The sequence below is a fragment of the Leiobunum rupestre genome, chromosome 5 (genome assembly GCF_980474605.1).
Source record: "Leiobunum rupestre chromosome 5, qqLeiRupe1.1.hap1, whole genome shotgun sequence".
Lineage (NCBI taxonomy): Eukaryota > Metazoa > Arthropoda > Arachnida > Opiliones > Sclerosomatidae > Leiobunum > Leiobunum rupestre.
In genome coordinates this window covers 18,659,501-18,680,197 of record NC_143388.1, presented here as the reverse complement: position 1 = coordinate 18,680,197, position 20,697 = coordinate 18,659,501, and the positions used below count along the sequence as shown (strand labels likewise).

General features: G+C 34.1%; 2 protein-coding genes across 2 annotated transcripts in view; both read left to right on the top strand.

Moving 5' to 3' along the window:
- Positions 1-8,444: 8,444 nt before the first annotated feature.
- Positions 8,445-17,160, top strand: LOC149943717 (nardilysin-like). Its single transcript, XM_090176163.1, has 17 exons — positions 8,445-8,642; positions 8,720-8,801; positions 8,870-8,970; positions 9,029-9,155; positions 9,568-9,786; positions 10,366-10,423; positions 10,487-10,560; positions 10,697-10,766; positions 14,076-14,153; positions 14,215-14,332; positions 14,609-14,843; positions 14,923-14,955; positions 15,019-15,069; positions 15,140-15,189; positions 16,100-16,227; positions 16,292-16,442; positions 17,068-17,160. Exons 1-17 carry the CDS (start codon positions 8,445-8,447, stop codon positions 17,158-17,160), a joined length of 1,866 nt encoding a protein of 621 aa, XP_090032289.1.
- A 354-nt stretch (positions 17,161-17,514) lies between these two features.
- The window catches only part of LOC149943716 (nardilysin-like), a 57,121-nt gene continuing 53,938 nt past the window's right edge, over positions 17,515-20,697 (top strand). Inside the window, exons 1-3 of the mRNA XM_090176162.1 lie at positions 17,515-17,567; positions 17,631-17,918; positions 17,997-18,071. Of these exons, the coding sequence (XP_090032288.1) occupies positions 17,733-17,918; positions 17,997-18,071 (261 nt within the window). The 5' untranslated portion in view covers positions 17,515-17,567; positions 17,631-17,732. The remainder of the gene's footprint in view (positions 17,568-17,630; positions 17,919-17,996; positions 18,072-20,697) is intronic.

The window sequence follows — 20,697 nt, the reverse complement described above, 5'->3', positions numbered from 1 at the left end:
AAGCGTTAGAAGACTTAGATAAGGTAGACCTAGGCTTAGTAACTTAATATCCCAAACATAGAGGAAGCACGTGACTGATACTGCGTTCAGTCAATAGGAGCGGACATCTTCATAGCAGTGGAGGGGTTCAAAAATCAAGTGGCTCTGCCGAACGGCGGAGACACGAACTGAGTCTCAGCGGACGAATTTTAGTGAAAATTGTTTTTTCTCCCTAATGCTTTTCCTACGGGTATTTGTTTTCCTAACTGTGTTGCAATTCGGAGACTTTTTAATAATTTTAGTGTTTGTACTCAACTTTGAATTTTTCATATGATTTTTAATAAGTTTCCAGGTTTTATTTAAGACTACTTTCATAATTTCCCCTTAATTATTTCGCTCGTAATCTACTTTTAAAATCGACGAAAATTTTAAGGCGAGGAAATGAATTCCTAGCCTTTGGGACCTATATTTGTGCTAGGCCTCGGTTTTAATGTTTGGAATTTAAAAATCATTGCGCAATACCGAGGCCTTAAAATTTTCGTCGATTTTAAAAGTAGATTACGAGCGAAATAATTAAGGGAAAATTATGAAAGTAGTCTTAAACAAAACATTCAGGCCAATTGTTATCTTGTTAATTACGCTTATTAATGTAGATTAAAATATTAATTTCTTGATGGTTTAATCATACGTTTTCTGAGAATCGAAATATGAACGTTTTGTATAAATGTGTTCGATATTGAAATGCATATACCTCAATGATTATAGCCGCCCCCAGGTCAATTACACCAGAAGCCTATAATAAGAGAAGCCTCTAACTCGCGCAAAATCGTAAAACGACTCGTTTTCGAACTAGAGCTATTCGGAGGGATAAAGATTTGTTAACCCGATATGTGGCCAGAAAATATATATTAATACCGAGGGACTTCAGTTGTGCAAATCAACAGTGAAATCACTAGAAATCACGTTAATTTAGTAGCATTAGAAACTTTAATCAAATAAATATTGAAATCACTGGAAATCTGAAATCAATAGGATTTTGCTGGGGATTTTAAATTTTGAGACTCGCCTCGTTTTGATTGAACTTGGTATTTTTTCCATTATAAAGGTAATAAATGTTAGAACTATTATTTGCTATCATTAATATTCATACTAATTAGCAATAGTCGTAATTCTGAAGGCGATATCTCCCTATATTTTTATCAATACGCTTTGAAAAACGTTAAGCCGTACCCGTCTTTTGCGTTCAAAGTTTTAAACCAAGGATACTTTTCAGGTTAACCGACCGACGCGTTTGGAGAGCAAACTACTTTTTCGCTACAAAGACTTTATGTAGCGCTCACGAGATTTGCTAATCCTAGGCCGCGTTAACCTTCTTTGCTCAGTGTCGAAAACCAGACGTTTCAAAAGTTTTACGTTGGCGTTATAGGGATTTAGAGGTTTATCTTATAATAGGCTTCTGATTACACTTATTAATGTAGATTAAGATATGTATTTTGAGAAATCACTTATTTTATATATCCCACTATTTTATCAAAATATTAAAGTTTGGGTTAAATGTGTATTATGCTACTAATTTTAAATTCCAACAACTAATTTTACTTCTAATTAATTTAGGTTTTAAGATATAATTTGATGTGTTCATGTTTTTTCGCTATCTAGAAGCGTTTTGATATTATTTAGTATAGTTTATAATTAAGGTCGTTCCGTCGCGAGTTTTCCTCCATCTCAAAATCAAAATTTATTTTGAAAACCATTCCACCCACCTTGCTGCGGAATGACGTCGGTGAAAAGATTCTGAGGCTTAGGACCTGTTTGCAAAAGTCTGCTAAATATGTTAACTTCTATGGGCTAGCACTTTCGCTTAAGCTTTTGCAACAGGCCCTTAGCTCTCTGTTCAGTATGGCCGGAGTATAGCAATAGAATTAATCGTGAGTTAATCAGATTTAATCGAGATTTAATCGGATTAATCGAAATTTAAACCAATTAATAATTAACTTGATTTTATCACGATTAAGTTAATTTAATTATTTTAATCATGATTTAATCGTTTTTAAGCGACTAAGAGTGCAAACTTAATCATCGAAGTTAACTAACCTTCGGTGTGGTCTTGTGTACTTTTTGTAATTATTTATTGAAACAGTTACAATTAATCGCGATTTGATTATAAGAACTATATTTAATCGTTTAAGTTAATTCCTTATTTAACCCGAACTTAGTAACATTAATTATTTGTTATGGATTTAAATAGTTTAATTACTAATAATATAAAGTGAATAATATTTAGTACGATACGAGAAATCCTAAAATTCAAATTTACCGCCTTATTTTCGAGAGAGGGGAGGGGATAGGCTTTAGAAAAGTAATACAAGAGGCGAAAAAGTTTTACAAGACGCGACGCCAAAAAGTTCTCCAAGAGGAGAGAAATGTTTCAACGCGTGCGCTACGCTTTCTCGCCTCGTGCGGCTACCAACTTTCTCACCTCGCGGCTTCCCTCTCTTTCTCCGTGCGGCCCGAAATGATTTTATCCCAGCAAATTCAAGTCTCCTTAGACGAAAAAAGTTTCTCCCAAGACGAAAAAGTTTCTCCCAAGACCAAAAAAAGTTTCTCCCAAGACCAAAAAAAGTTTCTCCCAAGACCAAAAAAAGTTTCTCCCAAGACCAAAAAAAGTTTCTCCAAGACCAAAAATATTTCCCCCAAGACAAAAAAGTTTCTCCCAAGACAAAAAAGTTTCTCACAAGACAAAAAAAGTTTCTCACAAAACAAAAATGTTTCTCACAAGACAAAAAAAGTTTCTCACAAGACAAAAAAGTTTCTCATAAGACATGAACTTAATTTTGTCCTGTTTGGCGTGCCATAAGTTCATTAATATCAGATAGCTCCAAATATCGTGGGGAGAATGCTGGTCATCTCTCAAAAGGACGTTTGGAATACTCTTCTCAACGACTGCAGCAACCTTATCATCTTTAAAGGGCTCAACATTTACGAACGGTGCAACACGAGGTGGAAGATTCGTTCCATCAACGCATTCTATGGTCCGATTAGGTGCAATTAACGAGCAGGTGTTCTAAATCCAAACAATTTTCCATTATTGGGCTCGCGAAAATATTAATTCCGGCCTAGACGTTAACCCTCTTTCCCTCTTGGAACTTTGCATATCGTATGGCAATACGATATCCAAAGTTCCAAGAGGAATGGAGGGTTAACGCATGGGCAAACTACTATATTATGAATTTTAACTGTTTTTGTTTCTTTAATATGAAGCAATGATTTAATAAAAAAGATTTTAACTACCTCTGTAGACGTGTTTCCTCCTATGGCGTTTGGAACAATTCCCTTTAACAATCTCAATTTCCCAACATTTTGACCATATTGGTTGACAGTGGGGTTAGTATTAGAACCGCAAAAGCTTCTGTGCTTCCCAAACTCCTGTTCTATAGGATCTTGATTTAGTTTTCTGGTCAGAATATATTTAGCTCCTTTCGAAAGCATGTATTTGATAACTTTTATCATTGACCAAGCTGTACAAAAAATATCAAATAATTCCAGAAAAAAATTACAGAGCAAGCTTATAAACAGTTATGAGCTTACTTGTTATTTTGAGTCCCTCCGATGTTTCAGTGCTTAAAAGCATACTCTTGCGCTGTGCATTAGTATATCCCTCTAGAGCCGCTACTTCATCCTCCCATTCTTTAAAGTACCCCAGAAAATCATTCTCAAGCCACTAATGAAAACAAGAAACTAAATAAATATAAGAGAAGAAGAATATATAGATTGCTCATCTTACCATTAAACGACTATCATCCGGAAGCTCGTATGGTTTCAAATTAGTATTTCTTTTATAACGCGATTTAGAGAAACATACCGAGCCGATTTTGAATAATTAAATTTTTCAGTTGAAGCCAAGTCACAATTACTGGACTTTAACCATTGCTCAAACTTTATGGGTTGCTATTTGGGATTTGGATAACGATACAATTTCAAATTTTCACCTTTTAATAACCTAGTATCATTTCGACAATCACCGTAATAACATTTTTTAGGTGCCATAGCTAAAAAAATTATATCTAAACTCTTCAATCAGGCCAGGGAGATACTCGCCATTTGTGTTCTAGATTTTTAACTCCCGGGAATTACGCATGACGGCACTCCAGTGGAATAGCGCGACCGTTCAGAGAGAAATACTCTATGAGAGCTTTGTACAGCATTGCGAGTCCTGTAGTAGTTTGCCTATGGTTAACGTCTAGGCAGGAATTAAAGACGACACTCTGATTGGCCCATTCTTTCTTCCACCTTGTCTGAATGTGGACCGTTACCTAGACCTTTGCGCAACGAGGTTGAAGGCGTCTTGGAAGACATGCCGCTGTATGATCGCCCGAGGCTTTGGTTGCAACACGATGGTGCTCAACCCCATTTTGGACTCCAAGTTCGCGCGTATCTAGACGACAACTTCGGCGAAAGATGGATTAGTTGAGCGGGAACTACGCCCTGATCATCAAGATCCCCTGACCAAACTCCTTTGAACTATTACCTTTGATGTCGCGTCAAGGATTTGGCTTACGTGGCGGAAGTTCCTGACGAAGAGACCCTGTGCGCCAGAATCTTTGATGCGTTTACCGTGATTAGGGAAAACCGCGAAGTAATGGGAGCAAGCAACGCGATACTCCACCGATCTTAATTTTGCCTAGAGCACGAAGGGGGCCATTGAATACACTTACATTAGAGTGTGAAGATACAGACCCTCTAGTTTTAGATAATTCGAACATAGATCGAAATGTCTTTAGATGTACTAAAACGAAATATTCATTTAAAAACCAAATAACAATTCACCACTTAGTTCAGTCTAAACCTAATCTTTACTCACCGCGAATTCCAGAAATTTGGTGTTGTTGAATATCCATTTTCAGAACGGTTTTAAATTAAAATTTAGAAGTCCCACAGCAATCTGACCTGGCCTTAAAATTAAAAATAAAACGTTTTGTTTTCCCCACTAAAATCCTTGTAAATGACACTCGGTTTTGGTATCATAATTTGTTTAATTAAATGAGCCTTATTGAACAAAGCTCAGATAAACCAATAAACAAATTCCTTATCATTCACTTATATTCGTTTACAATATCAGAAAAATAATTTTACTATACCAAAACTATTTGAGATGTTCGTTTAGCTCGTTGTTAGTGCTTGGGAGAAAACTAAATTAAACGTTTCATCAACTCATTGTTGGTTTAATCCTTACAAAATATCAAATCTAATGCCATGGTAAAAAAACGCGCGTGCAAGCGCCATTAAAAAGATACTTTTCTTTTCATTCTTGAACCCCGAACGATTTTTATTTTGGCTGAAAGCTATGAATGAAACGGCTTATTAACGTTAATTAAAGAAGTATCCTAAAATTAAGGGGCATCCGTACATCAATCGAATCTTCACTCGAAAACGGTGGTCCAAATTAGAAAATGTCATAGCACATTTTCGACTCCAAATGACCCGTGGAACCTGTTGGTTTTACCACCATTGTCGGAATACCCTGTTTATAAGCCGGCTTAATTAGGTTTAAGATCCTATCATAATCGAGGACGGTTAGAGCCCTTTAGAAAAGGAGTCTTTTGATTTTTTACGCATATTTACGAGGCACAAGGGGTGAATCGAAGCGGTGTTTTTTGTTTATGTAACTTTGTTAATTATTTCGACTGTATGGTGCTAAATTAAAATGCCCCTCCTGGAAATATCGAGCTAGTCCACCCGTGACGTGTCTACACATCAACCAGCTCTGGGTGTGCGGATCGCAAATATAATTTGTACCTATTTTAAATATAGCTGAATTAAGAAGTCTACGGATAGTAAAGTTCACAGCCTATTTTTAAAAACTTTTAAGTTAATCGTTTTGAGTTTCTCAGCCTAAAGAAATGATTAATTTTTGGTTGTTGGTATGCTCAGGTGGCATAATATCAAATAGTGCGCCTCTTACGCATGAAAGTAACTGGCAATATCGTCCAATGCCACGAGCTAGCGTCATCTATTATTATTTATAATCAATTTAAATTTTTATAATATGGATACCACTTTTAAAAATTTGATATTATTTTACTTAAATCGGATATTTTTAAAACTTAAATCAAGTTCATGTAAGTATGAATCAGTGGCGTAACAAGGGGTGGAGGGCGTGGCGGTTTTTCAGCGGTGGTATTTTTCACATGAGTTATCCCTGGAAGGTATATTGAAAAGGCAGGCAAACTCTGGGACCGCCTCGGGTGGCAAATGGCCTGTCTACGCCACTTGTTTGAATAACTTAAATTCAAATTCAAATGTTTTTATTGGAAATTTAGTTCAAAATAGATGGTGGAGGGCCAAGTCTTCTTGCGACTTAACAACTAATGTAGCCTTATATTTTTAACCAAAAGTTTATTTTGATAATTTAAGGTTAATATTGAACCGGTAATGAGGAGATTTACTATACTGAAATATTTAAACGTGCGATAATATTAAAGTTTGTTTAATAGAATAATAACTAAAGCTTATGAAATTATAAAAATAACAACGATGTTTAAAAGTGCACAAAAAATTTCTTCGTTGCTATTTTTATTATCAAGTTATTTTGTGCAAGTTGCTAACTTCCAATCTTTTCAAAGAAGAACAATTAGTTAAAATTAAGCGTATTGAAATGTAAAAAAGCTTTTAACTAATATTTTAGTGTTTCGGCAAAAGAATTATAGGAGTCGCCAAAGTTAAAAAAAAATAGTACATCTCTCACAATCTCGTACGAGTAGGAAACACATCGAAAACGCTTTCAAATAATGATAGACATTGGAGAAAGTAATGTCTTCAGATGCCCATCGATACTTACACTTAACACATTGGTCCATTGTTCCATTGTTACATTTTTACTGTCTACCCCGATTCGCAAAATGCGTATGGGTGTAAAATCATCAAAATGAGTTGCGTAGCAACGGAAAGCCGAATATGGGAAAGTGGTGGAGAATAGTAAGTACGAAATGTAACGTTAAAAGGAACCACCTATGGACTGTAATGCAAAGGATGATAAAATTAGCGAATTAGTAGATTAGTCCATCATAAATAGGGATTAAAAAGCTAAACAACTCACAATTCTTGATATAAGATTTTTTTTTAATATTTCGCAATTTTTCTAGGTGGACTTCTAAAATTCAAAGCATCTCACTTTTTGAACGAATTAATTTGATTGTTTAATTTTCTACTGGTTAAAATTGTTACTTAAATGCAACTTCATTATTAAGAAAACCAACTTCATTATTAAGAAAACCAACTTCATTATTAAGAAAAGCAAAGTCTTCATTATTAAGAAAAGCAAAGTCTTCATTATTAAGAAAAGGAAGTAGTTAACTTTAATTTTAAATAACATTTTTGTTTTGAATATTCGTCCAATACTTGTTTGCTTTTATTTTATTTCACTAAATTCAAGAATCTTTTATTCAATAATCTTTATAAAATTTTGAGTTTTAATTTAATTTTGAAAATGTTTAAGACTTGAAATTCAAATGAAATTCATATCATAACCATAAGGGCTTTGTATATATTAATTGAGCGTCTGCTATTTTATCTCCGTTACCGATTTGTCTCGCTGAAGATAAGGTTAAAAATCAAGTACGAACTTTGCAGTCAAGCTCGCAAAGTAAAATTAACATGTTATTTTGCAAAGGAAAATAAATTCTTTGATATCCAAAGTAAGAACTTTGGCTACCTTTTATTTATTACCCAGATATCATATTTATCTTATAGTAAAGGCAGATAGTAAAGAGTAAACGACTAACCTTTCCATTTATAAATTTATATCCGATTTAACCGTTGAACAAAGATAAAATTTATATGAAAAATACATTTCACTCCTAAAAACCAAAATATCGCTCCGAAATAGTTATTCGCTCTTTGGAGTCAATCTAATAATTTTTTTTCGTCGTCTACAGGCTATTGCGTCTAGATAAGTTAGAAATAAAGTAAGCCACTTGTGGTACAGTAAAACGTTTTTATTAAAACTAGACTTTTAGTTTCCCCTTGCCATTCGGGAGCTTCAAAAGGTGTAGAATTATTAAGTTCATATTATATATTATATTATTATATATTATTATATTTATTAGAAACGGTTTTGTCCAACCTCTATGTGAGAAGAAACACGTTTAATCGCTAAAATGGTCATTATATCTATATAGCTATATTAGCCAGTGCCTTTTAAAAGTTAAAAGTAAACAATTATCTGAATATCAAGGTTGTTGCTATGGAGAGCACCATTACGCGTGGATTCTTGAACTATTGATCAGTAAAGGAGCTTGTTCCTCAATGTCTGCCTCCTCGCGTGAGAGCGTAACGGTTTTCTATGTTTTGACCTACATTCGTGTTTATTTTAAATAGAATGGTTGCTATGTTTATACGTGAATGCGCGCTTCAAAAAATACATTTACTTGTCAGTAACACTTTTCAAATCAGAAATTAGGTTCTAAATGTCTGTAAATTGTACTTTATTAGTTGATCCCATAAAATCAGAAAACGACCGACGACTCTATCGAAACATTGAATTGAGTAATGGCTTGAAAGTTACGCTTGTTTCTGAGTCTGAGCCGTCGGTGAATTCCACCGACGACCAAGAAGATTCTGCTGCGGAAAATGAGGAAAAACCAAGTGAAGGCCACGAGAAAATGGTTTGATAATTAAGAATTTTCTGAATTTATATTTTCGCAACTAAAGCGCAACTTTTGAGCGCAATGTTAATAAACAGGCTGCTGCTGCCCTGGCTGTTAAGGTCGGAAGTTACAGCGATCCTGACGATGTGAACGGGCTAGCTCATTTCTTAGAACATAGTCAGTTCAAGGCTAAAAATATTTACAATAATAATAAAACCGGTCGAATATTAACCGATTCTTTTTAGTGTTGTTTATGGGCAGTGGAAAATACCCAGGGGAAAATGAATTTGCCGCGATGATTAGTAAATATGGTGGATATAACAATGCATCTACTAGAAGAGAACAGGTAATTTTTATCGATTAAAATAATTTCGTTTAATATAAATTTCAATCAAATATTTCAGACGGTGTATGAAATTAGCGTTACGTCCAAAAACTTTAAAGAATCACTGGATGCATTTGCACAATTTTTTATCGCGCCTCTGATGAAAAAAGACAGCGTTGAAAGAGAGTTAGAGGCTGTGGACAGTGGTAATTAGAAGATGTTCTTAATTGTACCATTTAAGACTTCAAGGTAAACAAAGGTGCAGTGGACAACACTACTAAAATCTGTCCAAACTGCAACGTGACACTGAGAAAATTAAAAGTTAGCTAAGATTTAGTTCACCTGTTGCGATGGCGTCCAACGTCAAAGGTATAAACTTAAGTGTGACGGTGGAAATTAAGCAAATTATTATTTTTTTTTCTCTTGCCACTTTATTTGCCGTTGGTTCATAATAAAGGGTAGTGTGTAAATGTTACGAAAACTATATAATATATATCATACGAGACAAGTAATAAAATCCCTATATTGGTCATGTTTTCCTTGGAATGTGTGGTATAGCAGCCTCTCAATGTGCCTTTAAATGAGTTTCGAAAACTAATCTACCTAAATTCCCGGCAGAATTCAAACTTAGAATACCGCAGGATGACGTGAGATTCTTTAGCCTGTTCTGTACGTTCGCGAAGCCTGAAAGTCCGATCAATAAATTCGACTGTGGAAACCTTGAAACATTGAAAACAATTCCAGAGGCTAATGGAATCGACGTTCATGACAAGGTTCGCGAATTTTGGGAAAGTCATTACTCGTCCCATTTGATGGCGCTTTCCGTGGTATCCAAAGGTAAATAATGTGCTGAATCTCAATATAACACAGAATAATTAATTAGCTTCGATGAATGACTTAGCTAAACATTAGATTTCTACACTGAGTTTGCGTTATAAATTGTTCCACATTATGAACTTACTTACCTAACGGAAGTGGATTTTAAGCGATAACAGTTTTTTTCCCACTATGGGTCATTTGAGGCACAATTATTCTTCGATTGAGGTAAATCCTTTAGCGAAGCTAGTTAATTAATCAGTGGTATCATATGTAACATAATTACTCATAAGTGTGCACCAGAAAGAATTTTTTCTCAATGAGAACTTGTTGTAAGGATATGACGTAATTGACGTCACTTCCCAGTCGATGACGGTTTTATCGTCATCAAAACTAGTTCAGGCGGGGAGGGAAGGAAGTTAAAACCAGTTTTACGCGACGTTTGTCCGTATTTTCTTTCGTGGCTGTGAAACAAGGTCTCATTTAAATTTTTAATACAGAGATGTTAAACAGAGGCACACTTATAAGTAATTATGTTACATATGGTGGTATTGAAATAAATAAATAAATGTAATCCAATTTTATTCTAATTTTGAATAGAGAGTTTGGATACCCTGCAGGACTGGGTGGTTGAAATATTCAGCGGCGTTGAGAAAAGGTAATTATCAACCACTTTTTCTATTCCATTTAAAAGAGAATTTAGGAATTATTTTCTCATTAGAGATATATCTGAACCAAACTTTGAAGGTCACGAAGAACCTTTCGCTACTCCGGATTTTTTTAAATTGTACAAAGGTAATATTCTTTTTGGCTTTGTTTGTGACAGCCAAAAATATTTTAAATAGTAACCCTTTTCAATGCAGGTTATAAATATTATTTTTATTTATCAAATTGTTTGTAAGCAAATCATAATGACTTTGTTTCAACATAGTTGCAGCTATTGACCAAGGAAGTCAGCTCACTTTAACCTGGGCGCTGCCGAACTTAGTGAAACGTTACAAGTAAATACAAATTATTATTTACATATCTAATTTGTTGTGGTCAAATTTATTAATAACATTGCAGTATTAATTAATGTAGTCTCTAATTTTTTCATATTTATTGAGTAGTTTTAAATATTTTTTTTTATAAAATCATTGCCTGTCCAGCCCTGCAGAAACTTTATATTTGATACTCATGGATGGCGATTTTATGGAATGAACGTTTTTTTCTTATTTTTCAATGTTATCCCATTTTATTTTAGAGATAATTGGGTTTGATTATTCGTGTTTCTTAATTTGAACATAGACGTGACGAATTCCATACGAAACAGTCGTACTATATCTTAAACCGAGGTTAAGTTGTTTGAATGCCAGTTTGAGCGATCTGTAAAAACCTTCCACGAAAACTGGACCAAGCGATAGTGTGATTGTAGCTATAAATAGCTGCAGAGGAGTAATAAAATCATATAAACATAACATAATAACAATTATTACTCTCCCTAAGTCCTTATTGTTTTAACTAAAACAATTTTCAAATTCTAAATTTCTTACAATGACCCTCTCGTCAGCTCCAACTTCGATTCGCAACCAAACTGACAAGGAGGCGACCCGATGTGGTTCTCACCGATTTTGTTTAAAGATTGTTAGCCCTAGATGTAAAATGAAACCCGTTAAAAGAAAAAATTGCGCTGGGCTTCCGTTTTGTCATGCCAACCAAAAATGTTTTTGACAACATAAAATGAGAAAAAGTCTACGTAAAATAACATGCGAAAATTACAAATTTCAAAACTTCAATAAATAAAAAAATTAAAAAAATTGTAAATTTTACATTTTTGTATTACTTTGGACAAATAAGGGGGAATGAAAAATAATTTGGGTGAAGTCGAGCTAATTTGAATAAATACGTTGAACTTTTCGGTATTATATTGGTAAAACTTATGCCTTGATAACTGCCATATATTTTCGCCAATAAATCTTAAAATTTCTACATTACATTATCTGAACCATATAAACAGATTTTTAGATTTCGATAAAAAAATGATGCCATTTTATAAAATATACAAATATAAATCATGGGGCAATAAGGGAGGCAATTTGTTATCGATTAACCTGAGAATTTCTACGTTACATTATCTGCCCGAATGAATTCGTACTATCTAAATCCTATTAATTTTAATATAATTCGAGGCCATTTAGAAAAATGGCCAAGGCACCACCTTAGGCCTAAGTCATCGAGCGACTTTTAAAGACTTTAATTCAGGTAGCCGGGTTACAAAGCGTAGGAGGGTGGTGGCAAGCCCTGCAATCCACGCGAGCCAAGAGCTCCCTACACTAGCTATTACCGTTAACCTCTACAAGTTTTTATGAAAGGGGAAACCGAAAAGCTCGGGGGAAATCCCCTTTAACCAGCGGGGAGAGAACTTGCGAACTCAACGCAGAAGGAGTAGTTCTGAGTTTTCACCCAGTGCCACAAGCTGGGATCGCATTATGATACCTGCCATTTTGGAAAATGGCGTCAGATTTCTATCACAGCTAGTGTAAGGGGCTTATTTATTCAGTCAGATAATATAATGTAGAATATTTCACGTAAATCGACAAATAATTTCGGCAGTTATCGCATCATAAGTTATATTTATATCCACCATATTTCAAAATGGCGTCGGTTCATTATTGGAAAACGCATAGGTTTAATTAACTCGGCCAGATAATGAAACGTATAAAATATCTGATTAATCGACGAATATTTACGAAACTTATCGCACGATATGAGTTTTATTGATATCCGCCATTTTGCAAAATGGCGTCGGATTTCTATGAAAATCTATAGTACGAATTCATTCGGGCAGATAATGTAACGTAGAAAATCTCAAGTTAATGGGATATAAATTACCTAACTTATTGCAAGATGATCTATATTTGTATCCGCCATTTTATGAAATGGTGGCATTATTCTATCGAAATCTAAAAATCTGTTTACAATGTTCAGATAATGTAATGTAGAAATTTTAAGATTTATCGACGAAAAGTTTTACAAATATTTTGTATAATACCAAAAATGTCGACGTATTTATTCAAATTAGCTCGAGTTCACCCAAAATGTTTTTTTTTCCCGGGCCTTATTTGTCCAAAGTAATCCAAAAATATAAAATTTACTATTTTTCTAATTTTTTTTAATAATTTGTTTTTGATTTATTGAAGTTTTGCACAGGGACCCTTAGAATTTGTCATTTTCGCATGTTATTTTACGTAGACTTTTTCTCATTTTATGTTGTCAAAACATTTTTGGTTGCCATGGCAAAACGGAAGCCCAGCGCAATTTTTCCTTTTAACGGGTTTCATGTTACATCTAGGTCTAACAATCCCCCAACTTTGAACAAAATCGGTGAGAACCACTTCGGGTCGTCTCCTTGTGAGTAGATTATTATCATTCTATGTATCATACAATTTTCCGAATATTAAAATCTCTCACCGCCGTTTTAACGTTCGACAACGGCCGCGTATTCGCCTTGAACCGAAACATGTTACGTTTAACTTTGTATTTTTTATACATTAAAAGTTTTTATAGTGTACCGTAAAATGTTGTTTTATTTCGATAAATTCGTGAATGCATTTCCACTAGTCTGGAGTTTCAAGATAATATAGTATGTATATTTATGATAGCAAATAATAGTTTTAATATTTATTAACTTTATAATGTAGAAATTACCAAGTTCAATCTAAACGAGGCAAGTTTCTCAAAATTTAAAATCCCAAGCAAAATGCTATGGGAATTCTACGAGTTAATATGTAAAGAATCGTCGGCATTTTTCAAATGTTTTCTCCGCTACTGCTCGCGATGAATCGAGGGGCTATCTCATCATTCCAATGATAGAAATTCTGATTTCAGATTTCAAGTGATTTCAATATTCATTTGATTAAAGTTATTAAAGATGAAGTCCCTCGGTATGAATATATCGAGAGGACTATACACTCTTTTTCGCACCTTTATTTTACCCCTCCTACTTCCCTCCCGCTCGTCGGCCATTGCTTCTGCCCTCAGCGGGGAGTCTAGCATCCACTCTTCGGGTATCCGTAATGGAGGATGGGGCTGAAAGGGGGAAAACCCAGCATGGACGTGCCCAGAAAATACCGCGAAAAAGAGTGTTTATTTTCTGACCACATATCGCCTTAACCAAATTGTATCCCTCCGAATACCCCTAGTTCTAAAATGACGCGTTTCACGATTTTGGGCGAGTTAGAGGCTTCTCTTATTATGGGCTTCTGCTTTTACTAGAAAACGTTAAGACGAAATTTCCGCTGATGGTCTCAATCGCAATGATGTATTTCTAGAGAACAACCTTTGGGTGTGCTTGAGTGGCTGATCGGTCAGAGAGGAGACGGAGGTTTATCGCAGTTCTTACAAAAGAGGTGATCATTTCCAATTAAAACTATATTTAAGATTGAAGATATTATGAAATTTTGTTAATAGGCTTTGGGCTCTGTCTTTGAGCGCGGGTTCTACTTATACGAGTTGTTTAGCGACTACCTTCACAATCGAAACAATTATGACGGAAACAGGATTTGAACATGTCAATGACATTTTATTGGCAATATTCCAATACTTGACTTTTCTGAAGAAGGCTGGACCGCAAAAAAAGTATTTCGACGAGATTCAATCTATTTCCGAGATGAATTTCAGATGGCAAGAAGATACAGGTTAAGCGTTTTTAGTAAATTTTGTCAGTGCTTATGGTGTTTCAAAAACTTCATAATAGAGACGTGAGACCTATCTAGTATCTGCGCCTTAATTTGGAGCGTTCAAAGGTCCTAGCACAGGGTCCACAGTTGTTTAAATCTAACAAGTAATTGGACCTTTCTTTAAGATAGATCCTTTAAGTTTGGTGGTTGACCTTTGCGTCAATATGCAAACTTACGAGACTGAAGATATCATACGAGGTGATTATGTGTTTTTAAATTATGACGAGGAGCTGATTCGAGAGTGCATCGAAGCACTTCGACCCGATCATTGCAACATAGTGATCATGTCGAGTAACTATGAGAAAGACAATCCCTGTGATAAAACTGAAAAGTGGATGCAAGTGCACTACTGCCAAGAAGGTTAAGAATTGTTATTTTGTCAAAGAATAAAATATTGTCAAAATATGAAATATTATCTCCTTGTTTTTCAATGTCATAGATATCCCTAAAGAATGGATTGAACTTTGGGAAGGTATTTATGTAGCTTATTTCCTTATGTTAACCTTCCTAATTTATATTGATGTGATTTTTCTAGATCCTCCTGAAAATGATGAGCTCACATTACCAACACCAAATGAATTCATAAGTAAAAAATTATTTTTATAATGTTTAAGTGTAAATTTTCGTACTTAAGTTCATTAATTTTTATTTAACAGCTACTGATTTCGACTTAAAATCAAATGATGAAATGGACCCGGATTTTTCGGTAATATCCCATTGAATAATTTTGCTCTTTAATTAGACTATATATTCCTACGGCACTTCCTTTTTGTGCTCTTCCTAATCATACTCTTTAAATTGGGCTAACTTTTCTTTTCCGAAAGTTTTTGTATTCAAAATTATAGAAGTAATACCTTATCTGGGGATGTATAGGCCACTTCTTAAGGCACTCATATATTTCAATGATTTAATTTTAAAACCAAAAATTGGTTAGTTCCCAATGTCATATAATGAGCATCAACTATCCAGGTCGGATTTTACCGGCTTGTAATAACTGGTAATCTGGTATTAACCGTAAAGACTATTTTAATTTTTTAACCCTTAATCAAGGCTACAGGATTGTTTCAAAAACGATGTTAATACTATTTTGAACCATTTAGGTTATTTTAACCATTTTTGACCATACTACATTTTTCAATTTAAAAAGAAACGGATTTTAGTCAACTCTGATTGAACCTAACCCTTGTCTAATATCACTTCAGAGCAAAAAAATTATTAACTTTTTGAGATGGAAACTTAATATTTTATCCCTGTCACTGTGTGAACAGGTGGCATTGATTACCGGTATAAGAGAGAGGCTGGCAGTTTTAGCTGCTGGTGGCGCTTGAGAGTAGCGCGGCTGGTAAAAGCAGCTTTAAATCATTAGTCAAAACGGACCGAAATGCAGAGAGAAAAGAGACTCATTGTGAATTTGTTTACATTATTTGAGCAATCACTCTCCAGTTAAAACTTTTAATTAGAGTATTACAAAACCAAAGTCTTGTTTTAGAATTGAAGGTTTCTTTACTTAATTTCGTTACATACGGCGCTTATTATCATTTTCCTAAAACAAATCATAATTTTTTCCCATATATTACAATAAATGAGTGAAATGAATTAATATATTTGAATAATAGATTCCTATCTGTTTACAAGAAGACAATTTTCTGAAATTGTGGTACAAAAAAGACATGAAATTTAACGTTCCCAAAGGCTTCATTTACTTATATTTGAAGTCTCCAATTCATCAAACCTCCCCAATCAAGTTAGTTATTAAAGGCTTTTTGTCTAAATGTTCTAATCGTATATATTAATATATTTTAACATAGTTCTGTTCTAGTTGATATTCTAAGTTTCCAGCTATATACTGATATAATTTCCAAGTTCCACGCGGCCGAAGCCGCCTCCCTCAGCATTAACCACGACGAAGATGATTCCGGGATTGTCGTTTCAGTTGAAGGTTTCAATCAAAAACTACCGGTAAGGCTGAGGTTAAAGAATTCAATATATCAGAAGTAAATAATATATCTCTTACTATATAAGTGTTCACTTATTAATTCTAAAGTAGTATTATAAATTCCACATTATTTTTCGTAAAAGGAACACTCTACAACCCCGCTGTAGTGTTTATGTCAGACGTGGGTTAAATTCCTTATCTAAAAAAATCGCCATTTTGGAGGTCGGTATTACATTTTTCAAGGTCGCAGTTTATAATCTATTATTTATGGCTATAATTTGAAATACACATATTTAAAGTCTAGATAAACCTTTAGAAGGTCAAGATGACCATTTCCAAAGTTGCACATCCCCGGTTCCCGAAATCGGGTTTGTCCCGTGTTTCCCATTTTTAATTATTACATAATGAAATTCATTAAATTGGCGAAAATGTTTTTATATCTGCCACGTCTTAGATTTAGAATTCTTATGAATAAACGAGTTTCTCCCCCTTTACCTATTAGTGGCAAGCTGCAGAGAAATAGATCGTTATTTCGGCAAAGTATATTCACCGGTGAATATAACTCTAAATCTCATTAATTAATAAGTAAATAAATATATCTACACTTTAATTTCCTTATTTGACCAAGAATTATTTACTTAAACTTAGAAACGATTTAGAATTCCTTATCCAGGAGAGGGGCAAAGGAAAACGTCACCACCGTGCACTTCCATCGCGTCGGAAGTTTTACTGAACCAATGAAATATCTGGCTTATTTTATTTTCTTAGGGTTTGTAGCTTGAGCCTAGGGTAACGTCACGCATATTTTCTCAAGTGCCAAACCAACACCGCCAAATCGTTTATTTTTTTTATCAAATTGGATCCCACCGCTGAAAAGGCTTTCAAGTTTTTCTACGTTAATGTATTCTTTTTTCATTCAATAATATTTTGGATTTTTTTTATTTTTAAAAAGGGGGAGTTTTAATCCCTTTGCACCGCCGCGGCTGAAAAACAAAGGTTAAACTTCCTTAGTTGAAATATATACATTTTTGATATGACATAGTCAGGCGGAATAATAATTCTAGTAAGTCTAAAGACGAAAATGGGTGTAAAAGATCCCCGAGCCTGCGAAATAAGTTGTTTTATTTTGATGGCGTGGATCAATACTCGTAAGCGATATCTTATAATTTTCTGATAATGTTCATCAATTTGAAATTACATTTCTGTTTCAGCTTCTCTTGTCATCAGTTTTGGATTACATAATCAATTTTGAGTTGTCGGAGAGTGCTTTTAAAAGTCTTAAAAATAATGTAAAGGAACAGTACATCAATTCCATGATGGACCCGTACTGCTTCTGCGACTCTTTGAGGCTTGCAGTTCTTAATGAGAATGAATGGAACGCTATTCAAATGCTTTCTTTACTGGAAGGAATAACCTTGACAAGTGTATCATCATATTTAAAACAATTTTTTAACCATTTACTCATCGAAATGTATGTCCATGGCAATTTCACTCAAATAGTACGTTTTCACCTTGATCTTGTATGCCTACTGTTAGTTTTTCTTGTTTCTACATAATCGTAAACTGTTTTATTTAAGGAGGCGCTGGAAATTGGAAAAATGGTGGTGGAGAAACTCCAATTTAGTCCGATTTTGCCTGGAATGCTTTCGGCGGTAATTCAATTCGATTCTTTGGTTTTTAATTTCTTACAAACCAAAGTCGCGTAACCGGCAATGGTGGCAAATACCAACTAACAGAGAATTTCGCGTGACCTTTTCAATAATTAAAGAAAAAAGCATTTTAAAAACGTCGTTCCTGTGAAGGGTCAGGCTTAAATTTGTCAATGTCCGGGACTATCTAAGCCTAGATCACTTTAAAGGGAATATTACCTGAAAAAGAATCTTTATGAAAGACCCTTTCCTTTTTCAAATTACCCTGTATAGTTGCGCCAAATATTTCTAAAGCCAAAGGACAGACGGGCCAAAACTCCAAGCCTTGGTGTACCACACCAAATACCTGAGATGATATTACCTTTAAGTGGCTATTTCTTTAAGGTGATAAGAACAAGTTGGCAAGCCAAAATATACCTCTCCTCGGAAGAATTGTCCCTAGTTGTATTAATTTATCGAGATGACCCTTAATGATATATCACCGCAATTTAGAGTTATTTACTGAAAACGTAATCCTGGTTCGATCCCACCCGTTATAAAATTTTAATTATAATAAAAATAATTGAGACGAAACAACCGAAATTAATTTATTCAGAATATTATAAACAAAGTAGTTACAACAGTGAGTTAGACGTACTAAAACAATGCACAATTGAGTTTAACTATCTTAACAGTACAAGTTTATCAATTAATACGAAACCAATTTCAATGAAAGAAATATCTACAGAGGGTACTTGTTATTAGTTTTCTCACTTACGCAATACTTGACGCATCTTTAACGCTCATTTTATTTCAACACTCGCCCATGATGAAGATAACCTGGGTAAAACCGATACCCTTTCTAAGTTCTTCTTTAGATAAACCCTCGTCTCCTGCCATCTAATATTCAAAATTTACTAACTCTTATTTAAAAACACTACACCAAATTCAATAAAACCAACCTCGTGGCATAAAACAATTCCTTAATAACAACAAAAAAAAACCTACTTTAAACCATTTCACACAAAGAACAATAATTTAATGCTAACAATACCGTCCAAAAGCTCAACACAATCAACAAATTAAAATACAAAAGCCCAATGGACCAAATTTCGGAGCCAAAATTACCGATAGAGAAATATATAATAACAACCCAATCAATCAGACTTCAGAGCAAAAATAATTTATAGAAAAATTTATAATAATAACCCAATCAATCAGACTTCAGAGCAAAAATAACAAATAGAAAAAAAAAAACTCAATCGATCAGGCTTCAGAGCAAAAATAACCTTTAAAAATATTTAATATTAACCCAATCGATCAGCCTTCAAAACAAAAATACTTAATAGAAAATATATAATATTAACTCCATCGATCAGGCTTCAAAGAAAAAATAACCGGAAGAAAAATAAAACGCAATCAAGCAACAAATTCCTTCAAAAATTTAGAAACCAAACAATAGAAAATTTCATTATAGCAAGAAGTGCGACACCTTACCATTAACAAACAGGAATTTTCGACGTTATTATTATGAAACCGGATAAGCTAAATAACACGACGTACACACTGTAAAGGTTCCTCCAAAAATGGACATTTTCGTGGAAAAAAATAACCTCAAACAAGATTTGACCTTTAGAAATCCACACGTAAAATATTAAGTCTTTAACAGGTTCACAAAAATTAAAAAAACAAAGTTCCATAAACAATATATACAGTTATTGTATTATTCCGTTTACTAAAAAAACCCGCTTTATCATAATGGTTCCTTTACTTTAATACTTTCTCTAAGGAAGTCAATGGCTCGGCGGCGAACTATCCGCATTGCTACCATGCGACCCGAGTTCAATTCCTGATCACGATCAAATTTTACATTAAAATACTAAAATATTTAATTAAATATAAGATTAATATAATTTATAAATATTTAATTAAATATAAGATTAAAATAATTTATAAATATTTAATTAAATATAAGATTAATATAATTTATAAATATTTAATTAAGTATAAGATTAATATAATTTACAAATATTTAAAATTATGTAGAATAAATTATAATACCTAACGTTATAACTTTGTAAAGGACATTCGCCAAAGCTGTTTTTTAGAAAAACACCGTAACTTAACAAGCGTTGGTGGTTCAGTGGTTAGATTAAATCTCTTGCACGAGGCAGACCCGGGTTCGATTCCCGGCCGGCGCCAATAAATCGCAAATTGATACTAAGACGAATGCCGTGTCCAATTGGTGGAAACCCTGCCATTGGACGTTGAGAGGTTGCATAACAATCAGCACTCGCTCCGTCCCAAAGTCATTAAAAAGAAGTTGGAGAGAAAACGCCCGTACAAACACAACAGACTCAACATCCACAACCATCATAACACAAGCACAACAAACTCAACACCCACAACCGTAATAACACGAATTCAACATTCACTACCTACGCATAAACATTACAATAACTAAATACCCAATCAAACTGAATTAAAACTGACGGGAAGCGTTGACGAACCGCAAATCAATCCGTTAACGCTCACCGTCACACGGTGGTTTTGCCAACCCTTCGAGAAACTGCGTACGCAGAAATTTCGAGAAACTGCGTCCGCAATGATTAACCTTTGCATGGATAATGCGAACACGTTCGCAGGACAG

Coding starts and splice junctions, on each gene's coding strand:
- LOC149943717 (XM_090176163.1), top strand. CDS start 8,445: ATGTCTGTAAATTGTACTTTATTAGTTGATCCCATAAAATCAGAAAAC. Junction 9,156..9,567: donor GTTAGAGGCTGTGGACAGTG/GTAATTAGAAGA, acceptor AATTCCCGGCAG/AATTCAAACTTAGAATACCG. Junction 10,561..10,696: donor TTTTTTTAAATTGTACAAAG/GTAATATTCTTT, acceptor GTTTCAACATAG/TTGCAGCTATTGACCAAGGA.